Source organism: Camponotus floridanus, unplaced genomic scaffold, assembly GCF_003227725.1.
Source record: "Camponotus floridanus strain SB8 unplaced genomic scaffold, Cflo_v7.5 scaffold11, whole genome shotgun sequence".
In the NCBI taxonomy this organism is placed as follows: Eukaryota; Metazoa; Arthropoda; class Insecta; order Hymenoptera; family Formicidae; genus Camponotus; species Camponotus floridanus.
In genome coordinates this window covers 1,838,149-1,860,512 of record NW_020229226.1, presented here as the reverse complement: position 1 = coordinate 1,860,512, position 22,364 = coordinate 1,838,149, and the positions used below count along the sequence as shown (strand labels likewise).

Below are 22,364 nucleotides of genomic sequence, written 5' to 3'. Positions count from 1 at the left end.
ACATTTTCGAAAGAAATAGAGAAAAAAGAAATGTACAAAAATAATCAATTTAAAATTGGCCAAAGAATAGAATCTTAATGCGATAATGATGCGGGATATCCTATAATCTGTAATATTACAAAAATACGTACAAATATATTTTGGCTTCGCATTGTATGATTTAGCAAAATAAGAAAATACTGAAAATCTGATGATACGTTAACCACATATAACCCGAAAATCGATATCGATAAGAAAGATATCCAAGGAATACGTTCCAACTATGTTGACGATAGCGATTCCTATAATCGAGTCCCCTCGCAATCGTTGACAATATTTACCTTCAGCGTTCCTTCCTCGTGCTTTTCTCGACGACACGAAGCCGTCATCCAGCCGTATGTCATCGTGGATACATCGTCGCGACGGTGCATGTGGAATTAATACTCGGAAATGACGGATTAATGATTTAAGCGAGTCGCCATTTGTGCTGCGAGGTTTCTTTCTCTCTCTCTCTCTTTCTCGTGTCAAAGTTTGTTACCTAGCTGAAACTTTTACGAGATATATATACGCGAAATTGCAGAAGGGTTGCACGAGAGTCCGTAAAGAAAATTAGAAAGAGAGAGACAAAAAAAGAAATAACCGACCAAGGGAAGACGAGACTGACAAATATATTTGTGTGTGCGAACGCGCACATGTTCGATGCAACTGCATCGCCTTTGTCCTCCTACGCATGGAACTTTGTTAATAATTCAACGAGACGAGCGAAAGAAAATGAACGCAAATTCTGCGGTTGTCGCATGTTTCCTCTTGGAAATGTATTATCCATCTATTGAGGTGCACAGGTAAAGGTGCATAGCAAAAGAGCGATTAAATAATATTAAACATTCTCCGCTTCGAGAGAACGGACTGAGCGAGATATAGTTTTAGCCCTCCTGAGAGCCCTCTCATTTTCCGCGTCGTCTCATCGTCCGGCCACCCTACCACTTTTTCTACTGTTCCAATGGAGTTGAGCTCCGCCGGGAGTTGTCATTGTAATTGATACGCGATAACTGCATAAATAATGAATTCGGCGAACATAAATAATGTGCAAGCGTCGCAGAGCGATCGAAAGTTGGAATATTGAATTTTCTTGTAATTGAGACAAATATGTTTTATTCACTGCCGTAACGTTATATCAGCGTATATTTCTTGCCTCGAAAAATTGGACAATTTGTTATTTATTCTATGGTAAAATTTACACGGCAATTTTAATAAATTAAAAAATATATATTTTTTCTTTAATTTAAAATTGTAAATTTTTTGAATCTATTTTCTTCATTTTAAGCTGTACCATCATTATGTACAATAGTAATATTAATCAGTCTATAAGAGCATGAAACTTTGTTCGTAATAGAAAGTCAATAGCATTCTCGAGATGAAGAGAAAGTATTATATAAATGTTAGAAACAAGAAATGCGTTAAAAGAAAAATGAAGTATACAACCGTGAGACGCTTTCAAAGTGTTTGCTTGTGATTTCACTTCAGTGCCGATCTTATAACTCATCCAGTATGATCGTTCTTTAACGAATGCAATCAGCGGCAAGATCAAACGATACGGTTTACAAAAGGAGTATAAAGCATTCGTTCTATATCTTTTTCAAACAATCAAAGTACACAGTATTTCCAAAGATAGCTCTTTTTGAGATTTTTAACCTCGACATTGTTTTTTACACCGAATTATTAATTTATACTACATTTTTAATACGAATAACTGCCAGAGCACGTGCAAGAAGCTTAAGAATATCTCCGTTCTTAACCGTTAAACGTATCACTTTGCGACAGAGAGTAATAAAAAAGTAACTCCAATTCGCGGAGTCGCTTGTGTGAGGAGCATAAAATTCAAATCTGTGGAGACACACGAGGCACCGTATGGTTGGCCCTTCCTCGCCAAATAACCTGCGCAATAACGTCGCATAAATTCTACTCCGAGATGATGATCGGGCCGGCCAAGCCGGTACGGCTTCTAACGACTCTCGCGGAGGATCTAACAAAAAGTAACGACGGTCCCTCGGTAAGCATAACTGTACTCCGATAGAATAACTCAACAATGCGACGGTCACGATTTTTCTCACCGCATTCCTCCTCACGCGCGATTCAAAGAGCTCCGGCTTACACTTGCGCCACGGTCACACCTACATTAAGCGCAACAGGACAGGGAAGCGTCTCCGCTGTCATTCAATTTTTTTTTATAACGTGTCTTTTCAGAGATTCACATTCGTCACCTCTGTGTCTTTGTCCGTGCGACTTTTGAATAATTTAGGAGCGGTAACGAGATCTCTTTTTGTTTTAATGTCACATTCTCGTATTCGGTTACTTGACGACGTGACGGTAACATCTAATTTTTTTTTTCCTAACGCCGCTAGGGAATGTCTTTGAAGATTGCAGAGAGTAACGTGGTTGAAAACTCTCCCGAAATGATCGCATGGACGCGCTCCGAACTTTGGTACATTTAATAAATAGCTCCTCGGCCTATCAGCGACTTCTTTCACTCTTCCCTGAGCACGTTTAACGTGCACAGAGCCATTTCCCCGGCACCCGGGCTTCCCGTTTCTTTGCTCTTTCTCCTCTGCGGGCCTAATGTCAATAACCGTTGCATTAGTTGACGCTTCGTTACTTTCTTTGCGGCGAACGAGCGGGCGATTAAAAATGGTCGGGACGTCGTTCGCGGCGGCAACACGAGTCGCCGTCGCGACGTCGACGTCCAATGCCGATGCCGTGGGTCGCGTTGGTGTTGGTAGCCCATCGGCGTGGCCGTTTCACGTGGCGTCGTCGTAACGTCACGCTCGGTGATTTGCTCGCCGGAGCAAAAGATGTTCCCAGTGGCTGCACCGTCGCCTGCATCCTCTTTGTACACTTTGTTCACACCGTGAAGGCAAGTCGTAAGGCATACCATGGATCCACGGACAGGGGGCACGGACGGGGGGCCCCCGTAAAATCCACGGCGTCGTCGCCTCTCTCTTTCTGCACGTTAGAGCGTCGCCGAAGCGGAGATTGACGTACACGTGGACGAAAAAAGATCTACACGAAACCGTCCCAAAAACCGTCGCGTTATCCTTCAGCTGCTCATTCTTTGATCAGTCTGGAATTGATTTTCTCTCTCTTTGCGAAAATTAAGAAGCCGAATGAAAAAAGTAAATTTTCGTTGAAAAATTTCCAACTAAGAGAACGTGGAATAAAAACTCCTAGACGGTGCCTAAACGCGCAGCAAGTTTCTTTTTACGATGCACCGTTTTATCTCTCGTCGGGGAGAAGAGAACGAGTATGAGAAGCGGTAGGAGGAATGCGGCAGTTGCAACATCCACAGTTAGGCCCCCACGTGCAGCAACGATGATGCAACTGCTTGTGCATTTTGTAACTCCGAAGCTAGGACGGCCTCTTTACTCAGCGCATCGGGCCAGATAAAGTCTATCGAAATTACTTCGAGAGAGGGCAATATTATATTGCCTGCCGACCGACCATCATGTTTTGGGCCGCGAAATCGGTCCTATCTAATTTTCTAAAATGATCGTAGCAAATACGAAGACTTATTATTCACGTTCACATTGTATATTTTGGCGATGAATCAAAATACGTGGTTCAGTGGTAACGCGCGCACATAAAGTTCAACAAACCTGCAAAGTTTGCCCATCCGTTCACTCGCTACATCATTCTTGATTTCACGTGTCAATAGACTCAGCTGCGTCGTTATCTCTCAATCGTACGTATGCGATCTAATAGTAACCACGTATAACGCACTTCCGACATAAATTTAACGAAAGATCGTACAAAAGTATCATGAACTAGACTAGAAATAATTTTACGCAAAGTTACGCGTTGCGTTTCGCATTCGCGGATCTCCGCTGAATTAAACTCGTAATTTGCGCCGCTCGCCAGGTACAAAAGTAAGTAACCGATCTCTCATAATGACGCAAAGACAATAGATGGTACTCACCGCCATCGACAGTAGAGACAGTGCTGGCCTTGTTGATCTTCGTATTCCACATTGCGGGCGTGGGTTTTCGATCGGATGTCGGCGGATGAGCCGGTACAATCGGTGCTACTATCGCCGGACCCAGCTGTGCTCCGTGTGGCAGATGATCCGAGTTCGGTCCGTACGAGCTCGCGTCGAATCCTCGTCCGGAATAAACCTCGGATAGCCTCTCCGCCAACTTATCCACTTTTTCGGTCAACGCTGTTGGCTCTTGTTTTATTCGAAGATCTGCGACAGGACACAAGTTTTCTGGTGAAAATACGTCTCGTTTGATTCGATTTTACATTGATCTCTCCAAGAAGAGATCTGTCTCTTTCTCTCTCTCTCTCTCTCTCTCTCTCTCTTTCTCACCTTCGGCAACGCTCTCCTTGATGTCGCAGTTACTGCGTTCCTCGGATCGCGCTCGTTCCAACTGCTGTTCCATTTCTGTCGGCGTGTGAGGCGCGGTATGAGGATGCAAGGGATCAGAGGGATGAGCGAACGGTTGGTAAAAATGGTTATCCAGCAAGTGCGGATGCGGGGCAGACGCTGGCCGGAAGGCAGCGCCGTCGCGCAATACGCTCGCTCTTCCCAGTGTGTCGACGTCGCTCGGCGATCTAAAAATACGCGGTCGCAACTCAAAGAATCTCACGCAAGCGTAATCGGTAAGAACGTATAACGCGGATATTTGGTAAACATGCGTATTACGAGCAAGGTGGGAGCCGGAGATTCCGGAAATCGTAGCGCGATTGAAAGAATACGAAAGAATGAAAAAGACACTCCCTCCGGAATAAGAATCATTTGTCGTTTTCTACATCGGGGAATTTGGACTCAGCGAAATGCTAATTCGATCGAACGGAATCTTTTAGCGAGTCCAAAATTTCTTTTCGTTTCCGCGATTTATCGCACATACGTCATCGCTAGAAACGTTAGAACGTAGGAAGGCTACTTTCGGAAGGCTTTCTCGTACAAGACCATCACGGATCCTTTGGTCGCGCTGCGAAAAATATTATCCTTACCTCATCATCTTCTTCGGCAAACTCTCGTAGTAGTGAGAGCTCGAGTACACATTGGGCACAGTGTACGCTGGAGCGGGCGACGGCACCGGTGTGGGGGTCCTCTTCATGGTGTTCCTGGGCATGGTGACCTCGCCGGCCTCGCTCATGTCATTCACGTCGCCGACGCCACCCCCGTTGCCGAAGATATTACCCATGTTACCGCTACCGACGCTACTTCCTACGGTACCGTTACTGCCTTCTCTGCCTCCACTGCTACCTTCTACGTCCGCGGAAGTATTGCTACTCTCTGCGGCGTGCCTCTGCGCCACAGCCAATTTTTCATGTTCGATGATCGACAGACCCTTAACCTAGAATTTACGGAAAAAATAATAAATATATTACGGATATAAAAATGGTTGATTATTCTTCAACACACGTTACGAATATCGATTATTCTAATAAATATTATACGCTTGTATTGCTCTACATATTAACTAAATGCGTAAAATGCCGTTTTTTTTTTGCAATAAATATTTGAAATACTGAATTGAAACATGTGCGATTCCGAGTTCAAGGCGACAATTTCGAAGAAAGTTTGACAAATGATTCAACTCTTATCGAGAGCTTCTCCGTTAGTACAAATGACACATAAAGATAGAGGGCCGTCGAAATATCTGGAGGCGCCGCGCGCCACGTGTACAATTATATTTGGGGAACATTATTTAAGGTCATTATTTTTCGAAAAAAGACAAGCACATACTTGAAGGCATTCAGCCGCCTTGAGGAAAGAACTGAGGGATTCCTGGGACACGTGTACCTCTCCACGGTACATGAATTCGAGAAGGGACGCCATATTATGGGCACTCGTCCCGTCGAGAATAACGATCAGTCCCGCGGGAGAAGGCGGCATTCCTTCGAAAAGCTCCTGAAAGTGCTTGCTGCATGCTGCGAGAATTAATCTGTGCGCCTTGAACGTAACTCCTGGAATACAAATCGAATACACCGTCTTAATAAACGATGAGAAAGTATAGATACGAAAAAGTCACTTATTATCAAAGGGAAATGACTCGACGAGTTACAAATGAGTTATCATTATCCATTAATCTTAATTATTTAAGTATTTAAATAAAATTAAAATTATACATCGCTGGATGAGTCTGAATATTACGAGCGTTACCACTAATTTCATTTAGTATAAAGTACTAGCGCGCGCTTGTATACTCGGTAATTACAAGAATTAACGCGTAGGAAACTCGCGGAGGATTTATCACGAAATTAGCATAGAAATTTTCAATGCACGCACAAAACGGCCCGGTCTCTTTCTCACGGCTTTCTCACGATGTAACGCGAACGAGCGCGGGAATTTTGGCGTGCAAAGGAAGCCGGTGACCGACGAACCCTTTTTTTTTTCAACTCGGGCCCACCATTTCCCTCTCCGCGACGCGACATAAAGGAGAACCCGGGGCTAGCGCGACTGACGTCGATGCCCTTTCTCGCAGCCCATTGCGTATGTAGGTCATCTTCCGACACGATCTTCCATATAATTCATAATTCACGCGCACGCTAAGCATAATGCATGCTCGCCAAGCGCGCGGGCGTGTAACACGACACGGGCGACCGCTGCACGTAGGGCGCCCGACAAAAATTCGGGAACGGCTGCGCGTGAAAAAAAGAGCCGTGACCACGTGAGCGATCACTCAAGCCTCTTTCTGCATTATGGCCTTCGGAAAGAATTATTTAAAAAATCCTTTCTCGTGTCGCACACACCCACACATACACACAAGTTTATTTAAAATTTAATCTAGAGCTACGAAAAAGTTTCTTTCGTATAGCTTCATTCAAGTTTTTCGCGAAATTTGTTTAAGGATGTTTTGCATGTACAATCTCAGCAAAAAGTAGCTGAAGATCAATGTTGACGAATATATCCACTTTTGGTGTATTTTGAGTAAGAAATTGTGTGGAATATTACAATTTGAGCTTAGCTACAGTGCAGAGATGTATTTTTTAATATTTATTGCGTTTTTACTGAAATATTCCGAATTTTGTTAATCGAAATGATTAACTTTTGCCAGAGAATTCTGCCTTGTGACAGATACATGACTAACTTCATTAAATTATATTTAATATCTTTTTAACCAGTTAGTACTTCTATAATATTATTCGATCAAATATTTCCTCTGCATCTAAACTTTTGCAAATTTTCAACAAATTCTGAATATTATTTCCATGTGTTTTTGTCATTTGAATCGACGTGGTTATACGTTTCCCACAAGAACACATGTTAATTCGGGGCAAATTAAAATCCTTATAACTTGTGAACGCTTTAGTGAAGCGATTAAAAATTGTACTGAAGATTCTAAACACATGTAAGGATATTCTGTACAATTTTCATTAAATTCTCAATATTTTGAAAAATAGGTACAAAACATCCTTAATTTTTAAATTAAATCTACACGTAGACTTATATACATATCTCATTATCAAAAGTTATTTGCTCTTTGAGTTTGATTTCGCTCATCGTACATGTAAGTCTATTTAAGCGTTAATTTAGAGAGAAGAAGAGATATTGTTATCTCTCTTTGTTATGGTTTCATTCAAGTATTTTTGCTACATTTTTGATACGCATTCATGTGCACATCTCGTTATCAAAAGTTATTACGTTTTATTTTTCTCCCTCGCTTCATTAATTTCATACGGATCGAGATAATGGAACATATCGTGAAAGCGCTTCGTCTTTAGACGCAGGCGTGCGTTTTTAGATGGATGAGGAAGAAACCTCATCCGATAGTGTCCTCTCCGAATAAGGAAATCAAGTGCGAGAGGAGAAAAGAGAAAGGTGACGAGGGCAAGACCAGGTGGCTCAAAGCACCTGTCTTTCCGAGTGGCTCCCGAGTAGGACACAAAGTGTATCCAACTCTTTGAGCTTCCTCTCGGCGCGGGATCAAATTTCCGTGCACTCCCCGTTGCGCCCAATTTCAAGCCTCTTATCCGACGAATATTGAATTTGCCACGTATATATCCGAGGAGGAGAGGGAGAAAAGCATAACGCGGTTTCCATGATGGCTCTTAGGTTCTCCCGCGGCGCTTATCGAAATGTATCGCGTCGTAAATTTGTCTTTCATTTAATAATAACGAGCAGAATATTCGCGATATCGAACTTCGAGCTAGAAATAATTTTTGCATTTCTGCGCTCTAATCGACAAGTAACAATAATCTCGCTGATTACAACCTGTCCAATATAGCATCGCAAATATAGATGTACGCTTTGCTCATTACGCGCTATGCAAGGGCCAATGGCCGAGTCGCGTGTAAGTGCGTGGGCGTTTCGCGACAGCTTGCGCCACCGCTTACATCAAAATTAGGATACTTTGCGCGACGAGTCTTCGCGCGACGAGAACAATAGAACCAAGCTCGTACGCGAAATTGATGAATTAAAAAAAAAAAAATTTCATTTTGTCGGAGAAAAAAAGTTTCACTCACCGATTCGATTGCACAAGAGGAAGAGTAATATCATTGCCCGCATCTACATCTGCGAACCGCGTACATGATAAATACGCGAAACGGCAGCGCGGTTTGCCGCAGGCACACTTGTGGAAATAATGAAATATGCAGAATTCATCAGCGTGTATAAGAGAGTCCCGGAATTATTAAAAAATCTTACAACGCGTGGGTGTCGCAACAAACTCTCGAGATGTGCTTCTCGCGTATGCGTGTCAGGCGCGATTATTGCTTTCCATTATCAGAGCGCATGCAAAATATACGCTGCAGAGAATTTCAGAAGCGGCGGTTGCGTAACGCGAGCGCGTGGAGACCTCGAGAGCGTGTTTATGACATCCCGCAACGCCGTCATCGACTTGTCGAGGCGAGCGAGAGCACGGCTATTTACTGAATGAGCGAATAGAGATAAAGCGCGGGCGACTCTCGGCGCGACTGCGCGCGATATCTATTTAGATATTGTTCATAGTGGAGGACTATATTTATAATGCGAAAGCGAGGGCGGCCATCGTAAACGATAACGTTTGATTGCAGATAAGCGATAGGATCGGCGAGAGTGCAAAAGCTATCGAAAAAAACAAATATATATATATATTTTTTTTTTTTTACTTATATAATGCATACTCGTCGAGCGATCCTTTGCCAAAGTAAAAATAAAAATTGCATAGTTATTAAACCGCGTTGATTAAACGTTAAGTTTGTTAGCGTCTAAAGAGCGTTGTCTAAAACACTTATCTACGATACTCTATTTGTACCCTATTTCTCTACGTTAATTGGAGAAATATTTTTCAAGCACATTACCGGGATTACGAAGAAATTTAATAACGAGAAGCGAGATCGCCAGTAGCTCCTCGACGGCCGAAACTTGCAAATAAAACGCGCGTAGTTACGCAACAGTGCAATGCACTCTTCGCGAGCAATCTATTCATATTCCAAGGCCAGCCGGTAGAGCTCTTTGGGAGTTAGGGTTTTCGACGAAGCGTCTTACAACGGTCATCGTTCCCCCTACTACGCAATAATAATTCGGGGCCTACGTGTACGTGCACCGTGGCCGAATGCGTGTAATAAACGCCGCGGGTAAAACCGACAATCACAGCTTATAAGTCAATGTCAATTGCGTCCCAATGTCAGCGACCGATACGTCGTAGAGTCGTCATTTTTATCAGCTCCAAAAATGTTGAGCAAATATATTACGGAAGAAAGAGAGAAGATCTCGATCTCCTTCTTCTGCATCGGAAATAGAATAACAACGTTACGAAAGAGGGGAATCTTTGTAATCTCTCGAGATGCGTAAAATTGGAAAATCTTTTTTGCGTCGATCGGCACAAAATTAAATCGGCGTAAAATATCGCGGATGGTATTTCAAAACCCGTGTTTACAAAACCCGAACGCACACTGAGAAAAATCGTTTGATTGATACCAACAAGACGTATATGATTGAAGGCATTTTGGTTAAATCAAACAAGAACTTGTAGTTATCGTGATAAGACTAGATTTTTTATAATTAGAACGTTTAATAGATTTTACTATAAGGATTTGGTATTTTCTGGTTGGATCTATAAAATTTCTTGTTACATTGATTTTTTTGCTTGCCACTCTTAACTTAACTCGTATTCACAATATTTGCCATGAAATGTATATAAAGAACTAGTAGTAGAACTTAGTATTAACATTAAATCCAAAGTATATTTTTTTTCTCTTGCGAGCAGTAGTGCCAGAAAGAGGAGCTAGCTCTCTGATTGTGTGTTTGAGCTGCATCCTCTTCTTGCATCACTGTTTATCAGTTTATTTTCTAACAAACTGAACTTAAAAAAATAATTTATTCAATAATCTGGATTGAATTTATCCAATAATCTTGTTGGAATTCAGAAAATTAAGCAGACTTTTAAGATTAGATGGAAAAAATTTTAGACTTGGTGGCGAGTTTAGTATTTATTAACCAGGAAATTTGGTAAATTTAACCGGAAGGAATTAATCAGATTCATCCGGTAATTTCTACAAGAATTCTGGTTCGTCCATTTTTCAACAGACGTACTGAATCTACCAGAATTCTAATTAATGCAATCAGATTTTTTTCTCAGTGCAGGAGGAGCCGGAAAAATCACGTGGAGCGATCTTCGCCGCTCGTCGCCGAGAATTCGCGGGGAGCAGCGGCTCGCGCTATTATATTTTCCCGATAGATAGGACTAGTTCGCCGATTTGATTAGAGCAAAGTCAAGCCTCTAATACACACGGAGGAACGCGTCTAAGGGAAGGGAACGGCGGTCAATGCCCCGTCAAGGTCGACGATGCAGAGTATGCTAGGCGAACACGAGCGAATGTATATTGGCCCGATCTGGTGTATCGGCTCGGCTCAGCTCGGCTCGGCTCGGCTCGGCTCGGCTCGGCTCGGCTCGGCTCGGCTCGGTTCAACTTCGTTCATCGTCTTCTGGTCGACGGGCCAATCGCCGATCGCGCTTCCTCTGGGCCCGGCCAATGGCCGCGTGGGACCAAGGTCGTTTTCTTCGCACGTAATCGAAGTTCGTTGCACAGCGCGACCGAAAGCGGTGTCGAAAGGCAAAAATAAAAAAAAAAGAAGAGAAAAATAAAGAGTATGGGGAGGAACCGAGGAGTCCGGGGCGGGAGAAGAGGAGAGCGCACCACACACGCATCGCGATACGCGCGAGAAACGACACGTGGAGATCGTGAAATCTCGAGGTTGCCCCCGCGATAAATCGGCGAGTGTGTGGATGTAACAGCATGCGCGCACGCATACATACGCACCCGAGCGTAGGAAGAGCGCTGGGATGCGGAAAATAGACGCGCGTCTTTGTCCGCGAATATTAATCGTCTCTCTCTCTCTTTCTCGCGCGCGCGCGCGCGCGTCGAACTCTTTCGGGATTCGGAGCTTTGGACCGCGGGCGTTGCGTGCGCAGTTTTTTTTCGCGGAACTTCATCGAGGATCCAATTTCGTGAGACCATGTTACTCGTAAAAAAGAGCCGGTATTAATATAATTCATTCAAGGAGAGAATATGATATCTGCATGATTGCCGATTAATAAACATGGCAAACATGGCAATATACTTTTTTTTAGAGAAAGACAAAGAGAATTAATATTTTTCAGATACAATTATCGATAGTTGATTCACCTTTCTCTTCTCGCAAATTTACCTTTCGACGTTGAATATAATATTTTGCGCGTGGAATATGCATCGCAAATGGGACGTGCGAGCGCGAATACAAAGGGCTTCTAATTCCGGCCATTCATCTAATTCATGGTCGTGAACTTGCTCACGCATCGCGCACGTACATCCGTCGCGCGGACGTATAAAATGCACGCGTGTGCGAATGAGCGATGAGCGCAAGTTTTTATTATCTATTGCGTAATTCGTGCCGTGTCATTGACCCATTTTCCATTATCGATATCGACCGATTCGGCGCATTTATCAGCGTTCACGCGTGCGATTCGCCTAATAAATGCATACGTTTTTTTTCTCGTGTTTTCAAGAGCGTTATCGCGTACCGGCGTTAACCGACTTTCGCTCCCATCGAGTTCCCTCCCGTAAATAGTTAATAGCGGCCAATAAGTTTCCTCTAACGATCTGATAAGGGCCAATGCCGCAGAAGTGTCGCGCTTTCGTAATTCTTGGTCGTTCGCCTTGTAATACTAACTAAGCCTTGAGGCCTCACCTCCGCACATGTCTAACGTTGACTTTTTTCCCGACAGCCCGCGGATTGCCTCGATTAGATTGTGACATCGTGACAAAATTCAGATACGGAATCGAGAGAGGAATATGTGCGCAGCGCGAGCACTTGTGTGTATTGCACCGTAACACAGCCTAACAATTATAGCATCCGAGGCCGTGTTCTAAAATCGAAAGAGATATATTTAGAAATCGATATCTTATATATAAGCTGAGATTTTGCGGAGAATGAAGAAAAGCACGAATGCCGTTGTTTCTTTTTTATTTTTTTGATAGCGGAATATCGGCGATAATGTCTCGGCCGCATAGTTTCTTCTGTCTCAACTTCCTTCTCTCTTTCTTTGTGCCGTAACAAAGCCGCGGATAAATCGCCACGCAGTTCCGCGTTAGCGATCGACCGGATTATATGTTTGTAATAGAAATAGCAGCGGAGAAGGCCACGCACATACGGTTAGGCCGAGAAGATCACCGACCACCCGGCTAGAAGGCCAGCGAGAAGAGGATGTGTACATCAGTGAATGCCCGATCGGCAACAGTCACTACTACGCTCAAGTTTACATACACGTGTATATTTCTTCCCCGCCATTTATTTAATTAATTTATTAATTTATCTTCTCGTTGAGAATTTTCTTTAAATATCGAGCGGAGCTTTCGATAAAAATCAAGACCAGGTACTTATATAACCGATCGTTAAAATGTTTACGCGGTAACTTTCCAGTGTATCTTAAGCTGGCCATTCACTTGGTGCATTCACCCAAAATGCCGAGGGGGATAAACTTTCGCATAACGACGCAGGAACGGGAGGACGAGGGGAGGATGACCCTAGGTAGAGAGGCAAAGTCAATGGCCGGCATCCTGTTGCATCAGAGCGCGGGCTAGCCTTGACTCCAGGAAGTGTACTTTTGCCATGAGCGGAGTTTGCGAGCGGCGTTCGTTCACTCGTCGTGCGCGTTTCTCTTCCTTTGTTCTCTTCTTCTCTGCCTCTCTTCTCTCTCTCCCTTTACGAGTTATCCCCCTCGAGATCCCGGTCACGCATCGAGGCTCTCGAATTACGATATACTATATCGCCTTGCATTCATTCGACGTGCGGTGACGCGTACGCAAGAATAACACGTTGGTCGGCGATAGAGAGTCTCGGGATCATCTCGGAGATAGCGGTCTCGATTGGTCCCGCGAGCGATAACTCGATTATCCTCGAGAATCGCGTATCGATTAATTTCCAAAATCGTTGATCTCCTCCAGCTTATAATTATTTATATCTTTGTTTTCGAATTTTACACAGAATTTACAATCAACCGCTAATTGCAAGTTTCATTCTTCCACGAATGAGTCTTTCTCGCTCTGAGGAGCGGCCTTTTTTACGAGGGCAGCGACATATTACAATCTGCGAAAAAAATTTGAATTTCACACACGACACGTGGTTCGACCGCCGATTCACTTTCGGAGAAGATGATACAATCTCGCATTCGTTCGAAATTGTCCATCTCTCGACACTGTTGTTCGCACACTGGTGGCTTCACCAAGTTCAAGTGCTCAATGGAATGTTTCATTCATGCGGAAGCATAGCAAATCTGTGCGAGAAGCGCTCGTCAAAGTTTAGTATTGAAACGCGCTGTCGATATCATCACGTGAATCTTCAATTCTGAAAATAACGCAGCTTTTACGATCTCGCTGTTATTTATATCATGCAATTTCTCCGCAGAAACGAATGTCTATTACGAATTGCCGAAAATATCATAGATTTCTATATTACATATTTAAGTGCTCTTTCTCGGTTACTTTTTGGGAGGAGTTTCTGTTCTATTTGTACACATTGATATATATTTCTTGCACCGCTCTATCGATATTTAGATTAAGCTTTAAAACCAAAACGGTTATTCATCTCGACAAGCATATCCGTCGTTTGACCGCAAACAGTATCCGTCTCAAACGGATGCAATATTAAGTATCTCGCGATATCATACCGGAAGTATATGGTTTGAAATATAAAATTTCTCCCTCTCCTTCTCAGAGAATCGTGCAGCCGATCGTTCGATCGTTGACGAAATATCTATGAGACATTGGACGTGCATTAATGCGCGCCGGTTTTTTCAACAAGCCATAGACAAAGCGTAGATACGACCCAGTTTTCTATCGAGAACAAATCTTTTTTGTTCAACCAGATAACGCATTACTTGAAAAAATGAGGTCGTTGCTTTATCGCGCTGCACCAAGTCTACTAACCCAGAAACCTGCTGATCCAAATCGCTTAAAGTGGATGTCTGAGACAATCGTATTCTTGCGGATCGCATATTGTTTTATTTAAGCGTTAATTTATACAGAATTAAGTGACTCAATATCTGTTCTAAAAACATGAAAATTTTAAAATTTTTTATATTAAAAATCTCTGAATAAAATTTGGAAATATTTATAGTATATTCAAATATACAGTGAGTGTGTTGTAATTTTTTTCCTAAAAAAATCTTACATTTCTTAATGAAACTTTTTAAAAATTTAATCTCTAGATTTATTACGAGTTTTTTAAATGTTTACTCGTTTGATCACGCAAATAAATAATTACCGATAATTAAAATTTATTATGATGCAATTTGTAGTAAAAATTTGTAGTAAACCAATGAACGTCATTTTTCGAAGTCTCAAGCTCTCGCGGAGGGACTCTGATTTATTATTGTTTAGATACGGCGTAAAAAAGAGAGAGAGAGAGAGAGAGAGAGAGAAAGGTAAGTATTATATTCAAGATAAACTATGACACGCGTGTATCGTAATATTTCACAGCGGAATGCATATGTGTATACGTATGTGAGCGCTTCTCGCACCTAAGATAATCCTATAACTCCAGAAGATGGAACCGTGGCTACACACGTACAAATACGAGCGAGGGCAGACGAACGGTACATGTGTGCCGTTTCTAATGCACGCCACGTGTGTCATCTTGCAGCACGGATACCGTAACGGTACGCGTGCGACGCGCATAATACCCGATGAGCGCAAGCAACATGAGCATATGCCGGAATTTTAATGAAAATCGATGATAAATCGTATTATTATTCGGCAAAAATTCTACTAAAAGCTACTTGCGAAACAGCGCGCACGCGCTTCTTTATCGCTCTACGTTAAAAACGCCGACACACGCGCATCCTCGAACGTCTGATAGTCAAATAGTATACAAAGACGGAAGACTACGGAAAGATGTATGGCTTCCTTCTAATCCTAAATTCGACGTGCTGGTTATAAAGTTTGTCAGATATCGTAGCGAGTCACGGACGCACGCACGCATGCATGCGTTGCGTGCCGATCTGAGCAGTATCGATAGCGTACCGGGCTTGTACATCGGCGCCTGTCCGCGTTTCGATCGATATCCGGTGTTTGAGGGAGAGGGAGCGATTACCTTGAAGCAGCTTTTGTGGTTTCGCGGTAATACTCTATCTCAATAGGATCGATAGGGAATAATCGCACGGAATGACATCGATTTAGGAGGAGATTGACACTAATGAACCCGCGTAGGCGAACCTGCGCGTTTCTCTTCGCAAACAGCGTATTCTATACTTCCGAGTTTTGTGCTTCCTCTTAGCGTCTCAATTTGAGGCATCGCGTGTTAATCCTCGGCAAACAGTACTTGTCCGATGTTTTCATTTTGACAAAATTGTTAATGAAGCCGCGTCATCAAATAAAGAGTTTGCCCCCATTATAGAATTATAATTTGACATTATGTTTTTAGCTTACGGTTATTCAACTCGCGGGCTCATTAATATAATTTTCTTCAAAGTGTGATTTTGTTAATAAACATTTAAAGTCCATCTACAATTATTAAAGGATGTATACACACTGAGAAAAATCGTTTGATTGTACCAACAAGACGTATATGATTGAAGGCATTTTGGTTAAATCAAACAAGAATTTCTAATGATAAGATTTTTTATAACTAGAACGTTTAATAGATTTTACTATAAGGATTTGGTTACTATTTTCTGGTTGAATTTATAAAATTTCTTGTTGCATTAACTTCTTTGCTTGCCACTAGGCGGCGAGCCACTCTTAACTTCACTCGTATTAAATATTTGTCATGAAATGTATATAAAGAACTAGTATTAACATTAAATCCAAAGTATATTTTTTTTCTCTTACGAGCAGTAGTGCCAGAAAGAGGAGCTCTCTTGCACGCTAGCTCTCTGATTGTGTGTGTTTGAGCTGCATCCTCTTCTTGCATCACTGTTTAATTTCTACTGAATTTCAAATAATTTATTCAATAATCTTGATTGAATTTATGCAATAATCGTGTTGGAATTCAGAACATTAAACAGATTTGAGATTGAAAAAATTGTAGACGACTTGATGCTGGTGAGTTTGACCTATTATTAACCAGAAAATTTGGTAAATTCAACAGAAAGAAATTAATCAGATTCATCTGGTAATTTCTACAAGAATTCTGGTTCGTCCATTTTCCAACAGACATACTGGTTGAATCTACCAGAATTCTAATTAATGCAACCAGATTTTTTTCTCAGTGCATTAATATAATTTTCTTCAAAGTGTGATTTTGTTAATAAATATTTAAAATGTCCATCTACAATTATTAAAAGAATATATGCATGTGTGTGTATTATATAAAAATTACACACATTGATATGAAAATTGATAGCGCAATTTATTTTCTCTTTTACGTCTCCTCGATCACGATCGATCGAGGCTCACGGTTTCCACATCGCGGTACTTGCATACGTCGAGAGGAGCACGAGGAGAAAAGGACGGTTAGATCTAACTGTATAACCGAGGCCTACTTTCCGAGCTTCCTATACGACTAGATACGTACATACACGCACATTATCGATGCACGCACTTGCGCGCACACGCACATTCATGAACCCTCGATAGTTGCTCAACGCGTTTCTTCTTGACGTTACGATTTAGCGTTTCTTTCCTCAAGTCTCGTCCTTGAACCCTTCCCACTCGTCGAGCTTCCTTTGCCCTTTCGAGAAGAATTTTATGGTTTCTTATCTTACGGTTTCTCAGCACGATATTCAAGGACGGAATCAAACATGTAGGCGTCAATCCTTGGAAACAAGTACATATAAAAAAAAAAAAATATATATATATATATATATATATATATATACATACACGTGTCTTTCGATCTATTCTATGATGTATAGAAAGGGAGTGCAAGAAATTGTTCAAAATCATTGAAATAAATTGAGTTGTTCTTCGGTCGATGAATCTCGATGAAACTTATCATCGATCTCTCTCCAGCTTCGGCAGCGAACGCAGTTTTCGTAAATCAGGACACGCGCGACGTGCGCGAGGTGAAAGCGTTAGATGCGAGGATTGAATAACGGCTTGTCGACATAGCGGGGATAGCACGCCGGGTCGATTGCACACACGGTGGAATTAATATCGACGATGATAAAAACAAGAGGAGAGTTTCGGAAGTGCCAGCCCGAAGAGCAGAGGCCGAGAGTTATCGCGAATCGATATCAATTTGAACTTTAACTTTTGTTCGATTTCATCAGACTTTGATCGTTTTCAACCATCTGCCGAGAAAAATATTTCCTCTAACGAGGAAAGTAAATAGCTATAATCTACAAATATCAAAAACGAGATGTTTTCCTCGCGAATATTAATTTGGAACATATTTAACAATCTTTTAACAAACGCTCAAATTTTTGCAATAAAAAGTAACGACGAAAGATTATATATACTATTTGACTGGCCTTCCAAGTTCGTATATTTGTGGTATAACTGCAAAAGATAATCCCGTACTATCGTTTTTATGCGGTATACTTATCCGATTTGTATGACAGTGATAAATAATCATGTGTTTACTCGACGTAATATTTCGTCTGATGTTTTGTCGATTATATACTGCACGTGGAGATTTAAGTTTATCCTTATCAATTAAGTTGGATGGAATCTAACGATGACATGTAAAGAACGATATTAAAAAAGACCGATAGCATTTTTATTAGCATGACCTTCTAGCGCATTATAATCTTAGAAAATAGTAATGAAAAACTTCTAAAGGCTCATGTGAAAAATCCAGAAATATTTTCATAACTAGAAATGTCACGCATTTCAAACTTTTTGTTACTTTCATTCTTGACACGAATAACATAGTCATCGTAATTGCATTGAAAGATTCGAGGATAATCGGAGTTTCGACAAGCTGGCGACGCTACTCCATCAATCTAAATAATCACGAAGACCGTTAGAAGAAAAAAAAAGACTCGAACGACAAGTGGCGAGACAAATAGTCAATTAACTTGACCAATTCTATGATGGATCTCGTATTCATTTTGTGGATCTTGCCCTTATACGCTGCATTCTTAACGAAACATTTTAAACAATTTTTAAATAAATAAATAAATATATACGTTGTATCATCTTATGTTAATTAATCACAAAAAAACGGAGTAGGAGCGTTACCGAAAATTGCACAAGTTAGCGTCGTTATCACGTCGCACTTGCACTGATAAATCCTTGTAATTGTATCCTTGATTGTGAATTTTATTGACATGAATTTTATTGACGAAACTCTGGATATGTGATTAATAGATATATAAGAATCAATATACGCATCGCGTTGTTAGATTACAATTATGCATGTTTATTCTCGTACCTTGGACTGACGAAAACAATTTTTTTTCGCTCCACAATCACTATTTATTCTTTAACCCTCTCGCGATAACACTCTTGTTTTTCAAACACACGAAAAACCGATCGCGAATTCGCTCAGCGAATTATTTTCGCACGATCGAAATCCTACAACGAGCGCGTTGCACCGCTGCTCGATGCGAACTGCGGTTTCGCGCTGACGACCCATAAGAGTCGGCCGCTGCATTCGCCGCGTCGGTGGGGAAGACGTCACACACGGCAATTTCCGTGTGTGCGAATGTGCATGGCACGTATATTTGTGTGCGTATATGTGCACGCTGCATTCGGATGCCGCGCCCCGCCGAGATTCGCGCCGTGCATACCAGCTGATTCTCGATTGGCCGGCCACCGGGGGTAGGGGGCCGTTCCAATCGTCCACCCCGTGCACTTCTCTACCTATGCAGCCACCAATTCGTACCGCTCGCCGGCAAAGTGGTAGCGGTGCGAATGCAACGCGGCCTGGCCGGCCCTTTCGCGCAAGGAGTCACGGCTCGCGTCTGGTCGGACGCGATTCGCGAAATTAACCGAACGAGATTTTTAATCAACGGTATTTTTATCACGCGCTGCATCAATCGCTTAAACGAGTATTTCATTTTTGCGCTATATATTTGATTAATTGACTGCTTTATCGCTCTTGCAATTATATTTTCCACAACGTTCACGCGCAATCATATTTCCTACATTTTATTTCTATAGATTTTTTTTTATCAATTATTTATTATATAAATATTCTAAATTTTTATCAACTATTTATCACATAAAATATTCTGAATTTATAAAATTTCTAGTTAAAATTCTGTTAGAAAGAGAAAGAGAGAGAGAGAGATCGTTCAATAATCATTACGGCGGCCCGTTAGAAGACGAGTCAAGATTGTCGTCTGACTCTCAAGCAGATATATAAGAGAAGAGTCAATTTGCAATATTATGACGCAAGAACTCATCGTCACATTTGATTGCCGTTTGTGTAACGCGCGGCATTTACATTGAAAAATAATCGAGTATCGAATTAATTTACATCATCGCGTTAAATTAACGGCCGTCCATTACGTGTTTAATGCCGTATTAATTGCAATGCGTCAACACAGCCTATCCGGCGTTCGAACAAATAACGGTGAAGAGCCTTCAGATGTTTACCGGCATTTGAAACATTACATTAGTGTCGAAAAAGTGAAAGTCCGACAACCGTGTCCTCTCTATGCACGAGATTCTCGTTCAAAGATTCGATTTGATATATTGATAAATGCAATGCATGCGACATCTCTGGAATATTACGAACGCACGTGTCAATAGAGAGACGCGCTTCTTTTTTTTATTTGTGCATTCAAGCATCGGCCTTCTACCTACATAAGCGAGAGCAAGGAGTCAAGGCCTTCGAATAGTCAGCCGAATCCTTTGAGTTCTGCTTTTATTTCGATTATCGCGTCACGCTTAAATCTAATTATTTTCTTTGAAATATTCGACCATCGTTCGCCCACGCAATGCGTTTTCGAATCATATTTTAAAGGATTATTTCGACGAGAAGTCCATTTGTAATGCCGCAAGGAGATACGGATAAATCCTACGTATAAAGAGAAGGATATATGTTGGAGTATTTAAGGAACTTACCCTCGCAGAAGAGGGTGACGTCGGTGAGACTCTCGCTTTTGAATAAGTTTGAGAACGTCGTTGCTAGGTTGCTGCCGAAACTGTTCCACTTGAGGCAGAACTGCTGCTGATGAGAGTCCATGATGCCACCCTTAGACTCAACTCCGTGACCTTCACCGCCCCTCTCGCAGCCACCTTCCAATGGGTATTTACCTTCTTGATCGCGTTCGTGCCCAATTGCTCGTCCAGCTACGCAGAAAGCAGTCCCAATTATCGACCGATCTTTCTTTCTCTTTCGCCATAAGCAAAAAAAATAAATGTACGATTGATTGTTAAAAGGTATAAATTAAAGGAGATATATTGAAGAAACCTAACTGAATAAAAATCACAAAGGTATGAATAAAAGAGTTTCAAAAATTGATGTAAACACGGAGGAAATAATTCGTATAAATCATCTCGCATCAAAAAATGCATATCTCTGCGAAAGAATTTTTCCAATAAACAGACTATTATTTGGCATTGCATGCACTATCATGTTAGTAGTACTATATCGAGATTGGTCTCCGTGAATGAAAGACGAAATATCAGATCGCGCACTGTCAGTCCAGCCTGAAATGTTGAATGTTGATAACCTCGAGATACGGAGATACCTCGTAAACGCAACATACCTCTTTCGATTCACTGGCTGCGCGAGTGTGTATTTGTTTATCGTGACGGACAAACTTATCGGACACGCGCGACCGATGTTTCACGCGTCAGGGACCGATCGTTCGATCGAGAAATCGAGCGCGGATTATAATTCCAGTCCCAAGTCGCAAGATGTACTCGTGAGTCACGAACCGCGAGCACCCGAAGCCGGCTGCGCCATGTCAAAATTCCACCGCATTTCCGCGACGCCCGCGATAAAAGCGCCAAACGAGAGAAGAGGAGAGATCTTACCGGTGTCAGGGGCGTGTCAAGGCGGGTGCGCGATCGCTTCGATTTCATTCAATTTCGACAAATTTCGACAATTTTTAATGACAGCCGATGTTGACGATACACTCTGGAATACGCCCTCGCGTCCCTGTTTCGCGACCCGCGAATACCAGCACTGGATGACAGGACGAAAAAAAAAAGAGAAAAGCTACCGAGTTCGGCACCGCACGCACGTGTCCTCCGCGCGGCGCATGATCCGCGATGTGTATATCCTATCCACACCGCGCGCGTGTACCGCCGAGAGGAATACCCGATCGGGGACTCGCCCGAGCTTGGCACGAACGGGTGTCCCGGTAAGACCGAGCGAGAAAGCAGAATTTCGAGTACTCCGTCCGAAACGCACACCGGTCGCACGAGCACTGGATAGACGACTGACTGAGACTATACGCACTTGCCGGCCGAAATCGAATCACCACCGGCTTGCATCGCGCATTGGCACATGAACGAATCGCGCGTGACTGTCGTCGTTTGCGGTGCCGGCGAGTCCGGGTCCGGGGGCGGGGGGGGGGGTCCGTCGCGGGAGCCGAAAAATCGCGCGGGTGCGAGCGAGAGGGAACCAGGAGGTAGCGCGGCATCGCGAGCGGCGGCGAGGGGGGGGGGCAGGAAGCTAACCGCCCGAGAGGGAGACAGGGAGAGCAGAGGGACGGGGGCGGGGGAGGATCGAGGGACCGCCGTCATCGTCGCTAGTGTATATCGCCGAGAAAGAGCGTGAATATGGGTCATCGGTGGCGATGCAAATGCGGTTACGCGGAACGCGGCGTGTGTGCGCGCGTATGCTTATGTATGCGTGCGTGCGGGGGGGGCAGGGGGAGGGAGAATTTCGGCGTTCCCGGCACACGGTGGTGGCGGCAACTCGGAATCACCGGGAGAAGGGGACCCGAGTGGGTGGCCGGGGAGGGATAGGGCCGGGGACCGGGGGATCGACGATTCGGCGGCTTCTTTTTCTTCGGAGGGGTAGGGATCGGCGGGGCGATCGTTCGAGGCTAGAAGTTTCGGCTCTCGCGCGATCCTCC

The 22,364-nt window shown here is 42.8% G+C and overlaps 1 protein-coding gene across 6 annotated transcripts in view; it reads right to left on the bottom strand.

Annotated features, from left to right (window-relative positions):
• LOC105257219 (zinc finger protein chinmo) overlaps positions 1-22,364 on the bottom strand; it is a 55,268-nt gene that overhangs the window by 19,576 nt on the left and 13,328 nt on the right. For 4 of the 6 annotated variants that reach the window (XM_011267683.3, XM_025412999.1, XM_011267682.3 and 1 more), the window contains exons 2-6: positions 20,398-20,625; positions 5,726-5,946; positions 4,987-5,333; positions 4,340-4,584; positions 3,950-4,216 (exon numbers count right to left, since the gene is read on the bottom strand). In XM_011267683.3, the coding sequence (XP_011265985.1) occupies positions 3,950-4,216; positions 4,340-4,584; positions 4,987-5,333; positions 5,726-5,946; positions 20,398-20,518 (1,201 nt within the window). In that variant the 5' untranslated portion in view covers positions 20,519-20,625. Of the gene's footprint in view, positions 1-3,949; positions 4,217-4,339; positions 4,585-4,986; positions 5,334-5,725; positions 5,947-8,445; positions 8,783-20,397; positions 20,626-21,044; positions 21,724-22,364 lie in introns of those variants that run through there. The other 2 variants (XM_011267684.3, XM_025413005.1) reach the window with 2 other exon arrangements.